General features: G+C 44.1%; 1 protein-coding gene across 1 annotated transcript in view; it reads right to left on the bottom strand.

The window, feature by feature from the left end:
• MTARC2 (mitochondrial amidoxime reducing component 2) overlaps positions 1-16,043 on the bottom strand; it is a 36,963-nt gene that overhangs the window by 3,335 nt on the left and 17,585 nt on the right. The window contains exons 5-6 of the mRNA XM_009187020.2: positions 1,656-1,717; positions 1,496-1,567 (exon numbers count right to left, since the gene is read on the bottom strand). Of these exons, the coding sequence (XP_009185284.1) occupies positions 1,496-1,567; positions 1,656-1,717 (134 nt within the window). The remainder of the gene's footprint in view (positions 1-1,495; positions 1,568-1,655; positions 1,718-16,043) is intronic.

Genomic DNA, 16,043 nt, shown 5'->3' on the forward strand with positions numbered 1-16,043 from the left:
CTGTTTAGTGCATTTAAGTACCATGCTTTCAACCCCCTCCCGGTTTATAAGCCCAAAGCTGGGGTTCACTGGTGAGCAAAAATTCAGACAGGCATGCAGTTGTCAGGTGGGTCTGGACTACTGCAGAAGTTAGTCTTTTCCCATTGTCCTGTCTAAAAAAAAAAAATAAATTTCACAGCATCTTAATTATCACTACATCTAATTGAATTGTAAATCTGAAAGCATCATGAAATAACCTCTTCTCTAAGCTAAACCCATTGGAAACAATCCACAAAACAGAGGAAAGAGAAACAAAATAGAATATAGCTCCAAAGAATGTTAAGCCTAGCCGGGCGCGGTGGCTCAAGCCTGTAATCCCAGCACTTTGGGAGGCCGAGACGGGCGGATCACGAGGCCAGGAGATCGAGACCATCCTGGCTAACACAGTGAAACCCCGTCTCTACTAAAAAAATACAAAAAACTAGCCGGGCGAGGTGGCGGGTGCCTGTAGTCCCAGCTACTCGGGAGGCTGAGGCAGAGAATGGCGTGAAGCCGGGAGGCGGAGCTTGCAGTGAGCTGAGATCCGGCCACTGCACTCCAGCCTGGGCGACAGAGCTAGACTCCGTCTCAAAAAAAAAAAAAAAAAAAAAAAAAGAATGTTAAGCCTAAATTACTATCTTCATTGGGAACTAAAGTCAGCCAAACTTCTTTAAATAACAAAACAAGAGAAATCCTTAGCATAAAAAAGCTCCTCAATAAAAAATCTCTGACAATTCATTACATTCATTTTTTCTAATATTTCATTATGCAGTTTCAATTATTCTCATATTCCTTGATATTGATTCTAATGAAGGAATCTGAGTTGCAATAAACATGATTAAATAAAGTGTTTGAGGCCTAAATTTGGAAAGGCACATATAAATATTATTAAAAATTGATATGAGAGATATTAAAATTTCAAAATGTGGTATTATACAATTAAAAGTTTATCAAAGCTGGGCACAGTGGCTCATGCCTGTAATCCCAGCATGTTGGAAGGCAGGCGAATCACTGAGGCAAGGAGTTTGAGACTAGCCTGGCCAATATGGTGAAACCCTGTCTCTACTAAAAATACAATAATCACCCAGGCATGGTGGCACACACCTGTCGTCCCAGCTACTCAGGAGGCTGAGGTTGGAGAATCACTTGAACCCAGAAAGCAGAGGTTGCAGTGAGCTAAAACCAAGCCACCACACTCCAGCCTGGGGGAAAGAATGAGATTCCTCTCAAAAAAAAAAAAAAAAAAAAAAAAAGAGTTTATCCAAGGCACTAGAGTATCCATCCGCGAAAAGAGAGAAAGCAACAGTGCTCTCATTAACCAACAGACACAATTCAGTCAGAAGGTAGAGTGGAAGGTGCTCCAGAGAGAAAGGTCATATCTTCCCTAAAGCAGACATAGGTAGTTCTTCCCTAAACCCATAGGTAGTTCTGGGGTGGAGATAATATTCAAAATACACTGGCCGTGGTGGTATTCTACCTCTTCAGGGTGTCCAGTGGCTCTTTCCTGTCTATGACTCCAGTGTCTGGGTCCACCGTGGTCAAAATACACCTGTCATGCAATAACCAAGGGTTAGGTGATGGTTAGGAACCAATGGGTGGGCCACACCACAGTCCTGGGGTCTAGCAAGGTTCATTACCTGGGGCATGCCATTATCTTTTTCACTTCTACACTGCCAATTAGGAGTTCATCCCAGGTATCCTAAAAGAGAAAGTTATCTTTTAAATGGAGGCTTCATTAGTCTCTGAGTCTGTTTATTCTTTGGCTCATATTAAGTATGAAACTATTATAGCAGAAGAAAGCAGCACAAGGTGACACCAAGAAATATCTCCCAGAAGACTCAAAGGGAGGCAGCATACTGGCAAGCTCAGGTCCACCTCTTGACTCCCAGTCTCAAAATCCTGATTCCATCATCACAGGGATGACAGATCTTCTATACGGTGCAGTTTGCCACGAGAGTCATAAATTAACAGAAAAGTCAATGTGTGGATATACAATGAGAAATGTGTAACTTGCAAGACAAGCCCACACTTTCCTTATAGCTAAGCTGCAGTGGAACCCAAGTTACAATCTGAAGGTTCTTTGAAGAGTGGGGACATCACCCAAGAGAAGGCACTCATGATTCACACATTCAATGCTGCCACCTCCACAGACAGGCAGCCTGCTAATGGGGTCTTGATCCCACTGCCACTGACTGTGCCTTGCCTTCCCACCCTTGAACGTGGGCACCACCAACACTTGCCTCAGGGATGAACTCAATCCTCACAACTTTGAGGGAGGCGCTATCACGAGCCCCATTTTACCCAAAGAAATGGAGAACTAGAGAGAGACAAAATTATCTCAAGGTCACACCAGAGGATGTAAAGCAGCTGGGTTTGAAATCTTTCTGATTCTGAAGGTAGGACTTTGAACCACCTAGCTTTTAACCATATATATGTTTATATGTGCACACACACATATACAGAAACATATATGAGGGATATAGAGATTGTATTATATATATAATATGATTTCTTTTTATAGACACACACATACACACACACATACATATACATATATAAGGTGGTTATGTGGATTATATTGTAGGGAGGCAAAATATCACCTCTACCCTCTTAGGGTTTTTGGCTGGGCCTGATAATTAAATTGACATAAGATAGATCAACAGGAGAAATGCACACATATTTGTTGAATATAACTTTTATGTGGCACAGGAACCTTCATGACAAAATGAAGATGCAATTAGAGTTGAACACTTATATACAGAACTGGGCAAAGATGTGGCAGGACTAGGGTACTTAACGGAGTAGAGAGGGACAGGTAAGATGAGGATTGGTTTGACGGAGTTTGTACAGATTTCCCTCGGCCTCAACTTTCTGTCCTTGATAATAAGCATGACATTTTCCTTCTGGTACTGGGAGACACCTTTTACACAGGAATTTCATCTCCTGCTTGTAAGAAACAGAAGGAAGGGCAGAGGGATCCTCTTGCGCCTCTTTTTTTCAAGTGTCCTTAACTCAAAAAAGTCAATATGCTGGAGCGGCATGTTTGGGGGTCATGTGATCTTAACTCCTTCAATATTACGTATACATATATAATATGATACATGATATGGTTTGGGTCTGTGTCCCCACCAAATCTCATGTCGGATTGTAATCCCTATTGTTGGAGGTGGGACCTGGCGGGACGGAATTCAGTCATGGGAGTGGATCTTTCATGAATGGTTTAGCTCCATCGCCTTGGTGCTGTTCGATCTCGCAATAGTGAGCGAGCTCTTGCGAGATCCAGTTGCTTAAAAGTGTCTGGCACGTCCCCTTAGCTCTCTTGATCCTGCTTCTGCCATGTAGGAAGCTGGACCCCCTTTGTTTTCCACCATGACTGGAAGCTTCCTGAGGCCTCCCCAGAAGCAGAAGCCGCTATGTATCCTGTACAGACTGCAGAACCATGAACCGCTTTTCTTTCTTTCTTTTTTTTTTTTTTGAGGCAGAGTCTCACTCTGTTGACCAGGCTGGAGTTCAGTGATTCAATCTCAGCTTACTGCAATCGCAACCTCCGCCTCCCAGATTCAAGCGATTCTAGTGCCTCAGCCTCCTGAATAGCTGGGATTACAGGCACGTGCCACCACGCCTGGCTAATTTTTGTATTTTTAGTACAGATGGGGTTTTGCCATGTTGGCCAGGCTGGTCTCGAACTCCTAACCTCAGGTGATCTGCTCCCCTCCGCCTCCCAAACTGCTGGGATTACAGGTTGTAAACTACCGCACCCAGCCTAAACCTCTTTTCTTCATAAATTATCCTGTCTCAGGTATTTTTTTTTTTTTTTTTTTTTTTTTTGAGACGGAGTCTTGCTCTGTCGCCCAGGCTGGAGTGCAGTGGCGCAATCTCGGCTCACTGCAAGCTCCGCCTCCCGGGTTCACGCCATTCTCCTGCCTCAGCCTCCCGAGTAGCTGGGACGACAGGCGCCCGCCACTGCGCCAGGCTAATTTTTTCTATTTTTAGTAGAGACGGGGTTTCACCATGGTCTCGATCTCCTGACCTTGTGATCCGCCCGCCTCGGCCTCCCAAAGTGCTGGGATTACAGGCGTGAGCCACCGCGTCCGGCCTCAGGTATTTTTTTATAGCAATGTGAGAACAGACTAATACATATATCCAGGCAGATTACAACTTTTTGATTTTACGATGCGTTTATTGGGAGGTAACCCCATGGTAAGTCAAGAAGCATCGCCGGGCGCGGTGGCTCAAGCCTGTAATCCTAGCACTTTGGGAGGCCGAGACGGGCGGATCACGAGGTCAGAAGATCGAGACCATCCTGGCTAACAAGGTGAAACCCCGTCTCTACTAAAAAATACAAAAAAAAAAAAAAAAAACTAGCCGGGCGAGGTGGCGGGCGCCTGTAGTCCCAGCTACTCGGGAGGCTGAGGCAGGAGAATGGCGTAAACCCGGGAGGCGGAGCTTGCAGTGAGCTGAGATCCGGCCACTGCACTCCAGCCCAGGCGACAGAGCCAGACTCCGTCTCAAAAAAAAAAAAAAAAAAAAAAAAAAAAAAGAAGCATCTGCACACACGGAAGGGGTGTATGTAGAGCTATATAAAGGTTGCAGGCCCCTCCGTGAATAGGGAGGCCATCTGTATTCTTTATCTGTAAGGCACCATGCCTGTCTCTGCTGATACCTACTGATTTAAGGCTTGAATTTCACAGGGCAATCCTCTGTCCAGGTCTCAAGGTAGGAGGCATCGGGATACGGGGCCTCACTACTGCCTCCATAAATCAACAGCATAGACTGTGAGTCTAAGGAATTTAGAGAAAAACTCGTCTCAAGTTAGGAACCAAAGAAACCTATTCCTACTTACCTGGCTGCTTCGCTTGTGCAGGAGGCATAAGAAGTCTGAAGTCTCTGCAGGAGGCAGAGCAGGGCAGCGGGTAGGGACTAACCCCATAACTTTTCCCCCTATGCCGCTGATGACTAGGCCATGTCTGGTCCTCCTTCAGCGGCAAGCCAGCCCTTCCAACCCCTTCCCGCGCCTACAGTGGTGCTTCAGCAATGCAAATGGTTCTCCAGTACCTACTGGGTCTTCAAAACTCAGAAATCTCCTACAGGGCATGACCACAGCTACAGACTGAAGTAAGGAGGTCTCCATGGACGCACTGGGTTCTAAATCGTCCTTTAGAAAACTGCTGCTTTGTGGAAATAAACGCCACGTTCCAACTAACCAGTTGAGGATAACTGTGTGTACACATCGTGGGTAAGGAATGGAATCGCCATGTCCTACTCAGGACTTATTACAAGCACTCCCAGCCAGTAACTTATTGCGCAAAACTACAAGACAACCACAGCGGGTGGCTAACCTCCTGGCAGATAGTGACCTCCGATGGAGTGTGACCCAGGAAGGCAGCTACTGTACTGGGAAGTGAGGACCGATGGGTAACCTGGCCTAAAAGGCGGCCAGGAAGCCTGGACACCTTTCACCACACGAGGGCGCTGCGGACACAGGAATGGAAGCCGACCCAGCCGCCTTGTGCTGAAAGCACCCAGGCTCTCCAAGTATCTTCGGTTCACTTTTTGTTTTTTTCTTTCATGAGTGCTGATGAATTTAAGATTTCCAAGCCACATAACGGTGGCAATTCTGCGTCGTTATTATGATAGAAAGCAGGCACAAATTCAGTTAGTCATCTATTCTCACTGTTAGACAACCGCAAGGCCCCGTTTAGAAGAGCAAATTGTCTGGGTTTGTTAAGAATCGTCTGCAGCACCCACAGATGCCAGCTCTAGTTACTTCCTAAAATAGTAATCACCACATATAATCATATATATTCTAACCCCAATCTGATCATTGTCAGCATTTTGGCGTAAAGCATTATTTGCAGTTTAAAAAAAAACCCTATGCTAATTAAGTTTAAATGCAATTATTAATTCAGTTATTAAAAATGATACATTTTATACTATTAAAATAAATTTAATAACGCATGGAGTTAAAATTTCCATTATATTCTACTAGACATACATAACAGTGAAATAAGCTGTTTGGTAAGTTCCAGTGTCTCCTCAAAGGAAGACACACACGTGACCAACAAGCATATGAAAAAATGCTCAATATCACTGATCACTAGGGAAATGCAAATCAAAACCACAATGAGCTACCATTTCACACCAGTCAGAATGGCTATTACTAAAAAATCAAAAAATAACAGGTGCTGGCGAGGCTGTGGAGAAAAGGGAAGGTTTACATACTGTTGGTGGGAATGTAAATTGGTTCAACCACCGTGGAAAGCAATCTGGGGATTTCTCAAAGAACTTAAAACAGAAACGTCATTCAACCCAGCAATCCCATTATTGGGTATACACCCAAAGCAATACAAAGCATTCTACCACAAAGACACACGCACACGTATATTCATCATAGCACTGTTCACAACAGCAAACACACGGAATCAACCTATCAACAGTGGACTGGATAAAGAAAATGTGGTATGCATACACTATGGAATACTATGCAGCCATTTAAAAAAAAAAAACACGAGATTATGTCCTTTGCAGCAACATAGATAGAGCTGGAGGCCATTATTCTGAAAGAATTACTGCAGGAACAGAAAACCAAATACCACATGTTCTCACCTATAAATGGAGGCTAAATATTGAATACACATGGATACAAAGAAAGGAACAACAGACACGGGGGCCTACTGGAGGGTGGAGGGTAGGAAGGGGTGAGAATTGAAACACTATCGGGTACTATGCTTATTACCTGGCTGACAAAACAGCCTGTACACCAAACCCCCAGCAACACACAATTTACCTATATAAAAAACCTGCACCCGTACCCCTGCACCTAAAACAAATGTTGGAAAGAAAAAAATAAATAAGTAAATAGGTAAAGAAAAAGATTCCAGGGTCTTCCCTAAACACAAAATCAGCTCGAGACGCTTAGTGCGCCCCCTGCTGGTAACCAAGCTTTCCGCAGTCTGCCGAAATCCAGGTCCCAATGACATTTACTTAGAGCGATGGGATAAAACCATGGAGTTTCCCAGATGAAAGAAGCAAGGAAAGGAAGAGGAAAATGCAAGGAGGAGGGGGAGTACTATACATAAGGGGCTCAGCCCTGAGGAAATAATCCTGAGAATTTGCTATGAATGAATGTGTGCACATCTTGTAAATACTAAATTAAGACTAGAGGGTTGGCCGGGCGCGGTGGCTCAAGCCTGTAATCCCAGCACTTTGGGAGGCCGAGACGGGCGGATCATGAGGTCAGGAGATCGAGACTATCCTGGCTAACACGGTGAAACCCCATCTCTACTAAAAAATACAAAAAACTAGCCGGGCGAAGTGGCGGGCGCCTGTGGTCCCAGCATCTCGGGAGGCTGAGGCAGGAGAATGGCGTAAACCCGGGAGGCGGAGCTTGCAGTGAGCTGAGATCCGGCCACTGCACTCCAGCCTGGGCGACAGAGCCAGACTCAGTCTCAAAAAAAAAAAAAAGACTAGAGGGTTTTCCATCACAAGCAGCACCCAGACAGAGAAGTGAAATAAGGGTGGGGCGGGTGGGTGTTGTGGAACACACAAATGAGGGTGTTTGTCTGTTTGAAACCTTCATTAGAATCCATATAGGCATTTGCCAAGCAAAAAATTAGATGTACGAAACTTAAAAGGTGACTACTAACGGAGAGTCTCCCTTCCTCTTTTCCTGTCTCTCTCTCCATAAATGCATACGTATGTGTATACACACACACACACACACACACACACGTCTATACAGACACACAGATGCATGGCTATATCCATAGAGAGGAAGTAGATACAGATGTAGAGAATATATATCTCTACCTATATAGTCCATCTCTCTATGTATAGCCAGAGAGAGAGAGTGCAGAGTCAGGTGAAAATAGAGGCCAAGGCAAGTTCTCAAATACCAGCTGGCACAGAAGGCCAAGACCTCTGAGAGTGAGGTGGAAAGAGCCTGCATGGTCTGCCGTGGCAATGGGCGATGAAAGAAATCACTTGGAAGAGCACAGATCAGAGCAGCAGTTCAAATTAGATCCACGGCCACCAAGCCTCCGGGAGCCTGTTCCTGGAGCCTCCTGCCACCGCCGTCCAGGCCCCTTCATCTGCTTCATCTCAGTTGCAGGATTGGCGCCTCCCTTTCGCTGCTCCTGGTTTTCTATGCATGTGTTTATGATATTGTGTTGTACACACAATTGTTAGAAGCAACTTTAAACTATTTTGTGATAAATCGAGGGAATAATAAACAAGACTGTTCTGTTTCTAAATCCATAACAATTTTTCTGACTTGGTATCAGTGACTCTACATGATTATAGAAAGCTCAAAGTCACCTACTGGAGAGTCGCTAAATACGCATGGGACACATGTGCAATAGTCATTATTCAGGTATTTCAAAAGGGTGTGCCCAGTCTAGACAACACGATATAACCTCGTCTCTACCGAAATTACACAAATTAGCCAGGTGTGGTGGTGTGTGCCTGTGGTCCTAGCTACTCAGGAGACTTGAGGCAGGAGGATGGCTTCAGCCTGGGAGGCAGAGGTTGCAGTGAGCCGAGATCACGTCACTGCACTCCAGCCTGGGCGACAGGGTGAGACCCTGTCTGGAAAAGAAACGAGGATGTGAGTCTATATGTATTAACACTGAATACTTTTCAAGGTATCACTGAGTGAAAAAAGCACAAGGCACATTTTAGGTGTGTGTGTTTATGTATAACAGAGAACGATTCCATTCACATAAAAAATCTGTATACATAGTTATGTGTACACATTTATAGCAATAAATCTGGAAGGCTCCTCACCAACACCTAAACATTGTTTTTCATAATAAATCTTGATTTTTTCTTTTGCCTTTTTTGCTTTATTTTCTATGAGAGGTATAAACCCAACAGCACATCTTAAAAATAACTTTTGTCTAGATAGTTTATCAGATTCTCTCTGACATCAAATACATGATGTCTTTTCCAACACCAATTCTGCAATTCTCTGATACCAACTGGGTGTCCAACAATTCAACCCAATTCTGACACTCACTACTAGAAACAAGTAGAGATCCCCTAGGTAAATCCTACAAGACTGCCCCCCATCCCAGATGCCAGCCAAGTGCAGGCCAACCATGCTTCTCACCAACCGGCTATAAATTGAGGGTTCCCACAACCCCCTCCTAAGGTTTGACAAGTTTCTAGAATGACTCCCAGAACTCAAAAAAGGCTTTACTGTTGTTCCCGACTTATTATAAAGGATGCAACTCAGGAACAGCCCAGTGGAAACGCTGTCTAGGGCAAGGGATGGGGACGGGGGCTCTCTGAGTTTTCATGCCCTCTCTGGGTGCACCACATTCCAAGTTCAATGTGTTCTCCAACTTGGAAGCTCTCCAAACCCCATCTTTCAGGGGTTTTTGGAAGTTTTATTTCATGTAAATGATTGGCAAAATCATTGGCCATTGGTAACCGAACTCAACCTCCAGCCCCTCTCCCTTCCCCTGAGGTTAGGGCTGGGTAGGGCTGAAAGTCCCAACCCTCTAATCATGGCTTAGTCTTTCTGAGAACCAGCTCCCATACCAAAGCTGTCTAGGGACACCCCTCTTTCCCCAAGAGTCATCTTACTAGCATAAAGTCAGGTGTGATTGAAAGGGGCTTGCTGTGAATGACAAAAGAAACTCCTCTCACCCCTGTCACTCAGGAAATTCCAAGGGCTTAGGAGCTCGTGCCAGGAACCAGAGACAAAGACCAAATATATACTTCCTATTACACCAGAGTTAAATGATCTCAAACCAAAAGTTATTTTTTTCTATTCTTAAGACATACAAGCTAATGAATATTCCTTAATGTCATATTTCAAAATTTAATCACTCTTCTTACAAAGAAAGACCATGCCATGGTTCCTGCATTTGGATCCAGTTCATATCAAGCAAGTCTTCAGCATCCACTGCCCCCAAACACACACACACACACACACACACACGCACACACACACCCCCTATCCAGAGTGCCTCTTTCTCACTGGGATCCTGCAAGTCTGATGTCCTGACCTCAGCTGCAGCCCTCTACTTACTGAAGCCTTGATCCCACTTGGCCCTGAGACCCTTGCAGGCAGACACAGTGAGGTCGTCTCTGTTGTCTTAGCATCTATCTCAGAGATTAGCACTAAGGAAACAAACATTTGCTGCAAATATGAATATTTCAGAATTTGGGGACTAAGACAGGATGCCATACACTAAGAATTACCAACTTAAATAAGACATTACTTTTCACTTAACAAATTAGTAAAAATTATAGCGATGTCGGCAAGAGGACAATGAAAAGGGCACGTTTATGCTCACCTTGAGGGAATATAAATTGGTACAAGGTTTCTGGAAAGCAATTTGGCCATATATACAGAGAGCCTTTAAAATGCTGCATTAGCATTTCCTAAGAATACTTTTGGAAATGTAGATACCGACCATTTTACAAAGCTGCTCATTATTTATGTAAGAGAAAATGGAAAACAACCTAAATGCTCAATCCTAAGGGAATGGTTAAACAGGTTATTGCAGAGTCAGTCAGCCCTGGTTCCAGACTCCCTGGGCTTTCTCATGACTCCATGTTTGAACGGCACTGTGTGGAGACCCAGTGTGCTTTATCCTTCAAGGATAAGTATCCTCACATTACACAATAGCTGGTGTACGCTCCTATGGAATCGCCTGAGACACATTTCTGTAAACCAATAATGTGCCTGGACTGCTTTTCAGCACGCTTAGGCATATTAAATGTGCCTGGAGGCATCTGCTGTTTGGGACACTTGGACCTGGAAAATCCTAGCAGAAGAGAAAGACAGAAGCCTAAGGCTTTTTTTTTTTCTTTGAGACAGAGTCTCACTCTGTCGCCCAGGCTAAAGTGCAATGGCACGATCTTGGCTCACTGCAACCTCTGCCTCCCAGGTTCAAGCAATTCTCCTGCCGCAGCCTCCCAAGTAGCTGGGATTACAGGCATCCACCACCATGCCCAGCTAATTTTTGTATTTTTAATATAGATTGGGGTTTCACCATAGTTGTCAGGCTAGTCTCAAACTCCTGACCTCAAGTGATCTGACTGCCTCGGCCTCCCAAAGTGCTGGTATTATATGCGTGAGACACGGTGACTGGACTGCCTAAGTCTTTTTTAGAAGCTGGCTTCTGTTCTCTGGAGACCACCTATTCTTAAAAACACCAGCAACAGGCTACAAAAAGGGAATCAGAGCTCGAGATGTGGCTGTGTTGCTCTGAAGTGTATTCACTGGTTGGGACATTCTGCAGGGCTGACGTGGGTCTGTGTGTTCCACTCACATAGCAGTTTCCTCTCAGGGGAGGTTATGGCCACGAGAATTTTAGTGGCTAATGGACATCACACATCCTAGTCTCCCACTCCGGGCTTGACTGGGTGTCCCACATGACCAACAGCGGAGGTTGGGAGGGGCAGCTACCAATTGAATTGCCAAAGGCAGTAGCCTGGGCTGTGCTGGATTGCTTTTCAGCACGCTAAGTCCATGCAGTGACTCACAGTCCTCCAGAGGACAGCGAGAGAAAAGTATGGGGGGTCATGGTCTCCGAGATCACTCCTGCCTACCTCCACTCTGCCATGTCTACTCCAACATCTGTATTTGAAGGGCTTGTCTCTGGGGTAGCATTGTAAAGTGAATGACCACTCCTTACAAGTGATTGATAAGTGTGCGTTCATGTATCACACACACTCCAGGGGAATACCATGAACTACCGTCACTGAAGACACACTTCCTCTTTGTTCTAAAATATAATGTATTTAGAGTAGATGAGACCTGATAAACACAATTCAATGGCCAAATTCTTGCCTCGAATTCAGTTCAACAAGGTCTCACACAAAGCCTTGTTCACTCAGGACCAGGAATAAACTAGAAAAAGCATGGTGAAGGAAATCTCGAGAAATAGACTTTAAGAGACTGTTAATATTAAACAAGCTCACTTACAAAAAAGCTAGAACACAGCATGTGCAATATGAGTTTTTTTTGTTTGTTTGTTTTGTTTTTGTTTTTGTTTTTGTGAGACGGAGTCTTGATCTGTCACCCAGGCTGGAGTGCAGTGGCGCGATCTCGGCTCACTGCAAGCTCGGCCTCCCGGATTCAGGCCATTCTCCTGCCTCAGCCCCCCGAGTAGCTGAGACTACAGACACCCGCCACCATGCCTAGCTAATTTTTTTTTACTTTTAGTAAAGGTGGAGTTTCACGGTGTTAGTCAAGATGGTCTCGATCTCCTGACCTAATGATCCGCCCGCCCCCCAAAAAAAAAAAAGCCAATGCAGTGGTTCTATCAGAGAGGGGGTTCTGAGAGACATTTGTGATAAAGTGCCTTTACCGACCACACACACACACACACACACACACACACAGAGAGAGAGAAAGAGAGAGAGAGAGAAGAAAGTGCCCAGGGAATTAAACAACTTGAGGGCTGCAAAGAGCCTTTAAAGTCCCTTGGTAGAACCTGTTAACTTTAAGATCAGAAAATCATGCTCAGGGAGGTTAAGGCCAAGCTCATGATGATTTAAGGGCCACGCTGGTCTCCAGGCACATCTGTAACTTCTGCCAGTTACGACTTTGTTCCCCAGGAAAACCCTAGCCCAGAGGTTCCCACCACTGGCTGCACACTAGAAACCCCAGGGGAGCTTCAAAAGCTCCCTCTGCCCAAGCTGCACCTGAGATGGAGCCACTAATGTTGTTTAAGGTTGTCTGGTGGCCCGATGTGCAGCCAGAGGGAGACCCACGGGCCCAGGCAGATCTCACTGCAGATCAGCTCTTAATCTGTCTTCCACTGACTGCCTTAGCTGCGGACTTTCCAGTGGTGTCTCGCTTACTCACTGGGTGTAGTGATGAAGAAAGCTGTGTGAGGCTGTGTGGAAGGTACCCCCAGAAGCATCTCCTCCTTCTCCTTGATGAGAAAGAGGCGAAAGCCCTGTAGTACTTGGCTGTGCCGTCTTCCACTCCCTCTTGCCCAACCCCTAAAAGCCCCTCTGGAAAATATTTCAAATGACTCGGGTGTAATCAAAACAGCAAATGTAGAAGGAGATCTCCTTAAGTAAAGGAGTTCTGTTGGCAGATTCTTCAGAAATGTGAATGTATTCCTACTCCATCCACTCCTGATCTCTATCCTCCTGTTTTAATCATTGGTGCTTTTCCTAATCAAGGCAAACCTATCCAAGACTCCTGCTGAAGTCCGCTAACAATATATGCATGTCAGAAGCTCCCCAGATGAGGACATGGAACTTTTACCTTGAAAGGCATGCCACAAACGTCCGCAGGGAGGGGACACCTGCACTCCCCAGGCCCCTGCTTGGTTCTTTTCATTAAGAAAGAAAAATGACTTTCAGGTGCTTTCAGCTTGCTTCTAACAGAGATAATGAACATGAAATTCAGGCTAATCTTCATTATGCCAAAGCTGATACCTGTTCTTCTTCTCCATTTTTTCTACTGAGCACAATTGTCCTGCTTCTTTCAGAGGGCAGCCCACGACACCCATGACCCCAGCCCACCCACAGTGCCTGGGGCCCAATACAGGTTTGCCAAATGACCTGAAAATGACTTTAACAAGGTTGCAGAGCTGATATTCATGGACTTTTGATAGCCAGCCAGAGTGCAAGTCCTCACTTGGCCACACACTGGCTATGCGACCTCGAGAGCAAGTGACTCAACTCCTCTGAGGCTCAGTTTCCTCATCTGAAAAAGAAGGATCAAAACATGACCCGCCCCAATGGCTATCAAACATTTTCCACCATGGCCCACAGTAAAAATTACATTTTACATTGTTTCCTAATACTCTCTCATGTGTACACATGAGAGAGTTTTGCAAGACAATTCTTAACCCTTCTATATATAGTTTACTCTGATATCTTTTATTCCATCCTATTCTTCTTTTAATAGTGTTAGTCAGGACCCACTACACTGATATTAGAACCCAATAATGGGTTGTGACCCACAGTCTGGAAAGGGAACTAGAATTAAATGTGATAATGCATGTAAAGGGTTTGGCACGGTGCCTGCAACCTAGTAAGTGTTCAATAGCAATGAGTCATGATTCTTGCTGTTATTTTTGTATATTGTTATCATTACTGCTACTTCAAGAAATCCCTGAAGCCTGGTAGAGACTGCTGTTCTTATGCCAGAAAAGAGACTCGTTATCTCATATCCTAACCCATCCAAACTCAGGTTCTGCGGACTGAAAAGTCTAGTGATCATGATTTACAAAAACTGTGTTTACAAAAACTGTGTTTACAAAAACAGCTGGAAAGGGTAAGACTGGGAGGACCCAATCCACACAGCCAGTACGCAGTGAGGCTCAGAGTCCAACCACAGCTGTCCAGCTTCAAAATCTCCCTCTCTGGAAGTTTCCTGGAGAAGCACTTCCTGAGTGAAAGATAACACACCAAGAGTTTTCTGCAAGCTTCTCCACAATTCTTTCCTAATGTGGAGTGAGGACTGATACAAACAAGACATTCCATTAAAAACATCAAGTTTAGCTCATCAGGACAGTGAGCAAAGTTCAGTAAACACTGACCCCACAATGGCCAACTACAGAGATAGGAAGCATCGGTCGATTTTATTATTTCTAAACTTCATCGTGCTGCATTCCCAGAACTCAAGCACACCACACTGACCCAAGGAAGCAGCCTTCCAAAAATTGCTTAAGATTCTCAGCTACATGGACAAAGTACAGAGTACTTTAGGCCACAAACAGTAAATGTTACACAATACATTCTCCTATTACTCTGTGTTTTGGCAGTAAATGATGGCCTGAATTTCATGATGAGGTTTGCTAATTTTTAATGATGAATCGGCCTATTAAATATGTACAGGTTCTATCATTTTACATGAATATTTAACAGAGTCCTACTCATTGAAAGAGTTACAGTTTTGTGAGGTACCAGGTAGACAGGTTAATGCCTTAGGCCTTTAACTAATGGCCTTCCTAATTTAAGGAAGAATACATCAGCAACATTAGCATCATTTAATAAGAATGATTTTTTTAATGCGCATGGCCAGAGGACTGTTTCAGAAAAATCAGAGTATTCTATCTTATTTGCTATTTCTGTAAGCCCATCATAGTGCAGGAATAAAATGACAAATGGACTTGGAGGCACAAATTCATTTAAGAGTTTATTTTTCTCACTTATAATTAATTATTTTTTTGTAAAGGTGGGGTTTCACCTTGTTGCCCAGGCTGGTCTCAAACTCCTGGACTCTCACACAACCTGCCCGCCTTGGCCTCCCAAAGTTCTAGGCCACGCCTGGCCTGTTTTTGTTTGTACTTTTATTTTCAGTTTATTATTAAAAAAGAAGAAGAAGAAGAAGAAGACTCCACTCTGCCTAAGAAAGTAGGATTAGGTTTTCATTAGCCTTAGGTTAAGTTTGACAAGTTATAGAACAAAAATTAGAGGTTGGCAAGGTACAGGAAAGCAAAAACGCTTCAGCCAAGGACAAGAGTGTCTTTTTTTCTTATTTCCTTGGCTCAAGATCTTAAACTAAAATTAATACCAAAATAATCTGTTCTTTAGTGGAAACAAATCAAGAAACATTTTATTCCCTAAAAGAAAGTTTCTCAGAAAATAATGGAAGAATTACAGGATTCCTGTGGAAGAACTGTTGCTTCATGGACTAATTTCTATTCCCCGAACTATTTCCATTCCAATCTTCAGTAACAAACGTTCTTAAAACAGAGCATGAATTTCATTTGTTGTTTACCAAGCATTTAATGAATCCGATTGTATGTACATCCTACTAGACAATGTGGGAAACTAGAACTGGGAGGGGCAGGTGGGTGTACTAGGAAACCAGTGAGGCTTGAGTCTCAGGCCCCTTATTTGCACAGAACCTTTCAAGGCCTTGAACCTAATTTTATTTTTGTTAATTTTATATATTTTTGTTAATAATTTTATTTTTTTCTTAAAGGGACCCCCAAATTGTATAAACTTCAGGTCCCACCAAGTCTAGATTCATTAGTTCCTTCCATCAAGAAACCAGTCTCCTGAGTATATCAGCGGCCTCTTCCTCTCTGGCATTCTCC

The sequence above is a fragment of the Papio anubis genome, chromosome 1, assembly GCF_008728515.1.
Source record: "Papio anubis isolate 15944 chromosome 1, Panubis1.0, whole genome shotgun sequence".
In the NCBI taxonomy this organism is placed as follows: Eukaryota; Metazoa; Chordata; class Mammalia; order Primates; family Cercopithecidae; genus Papio; species Papio anubis.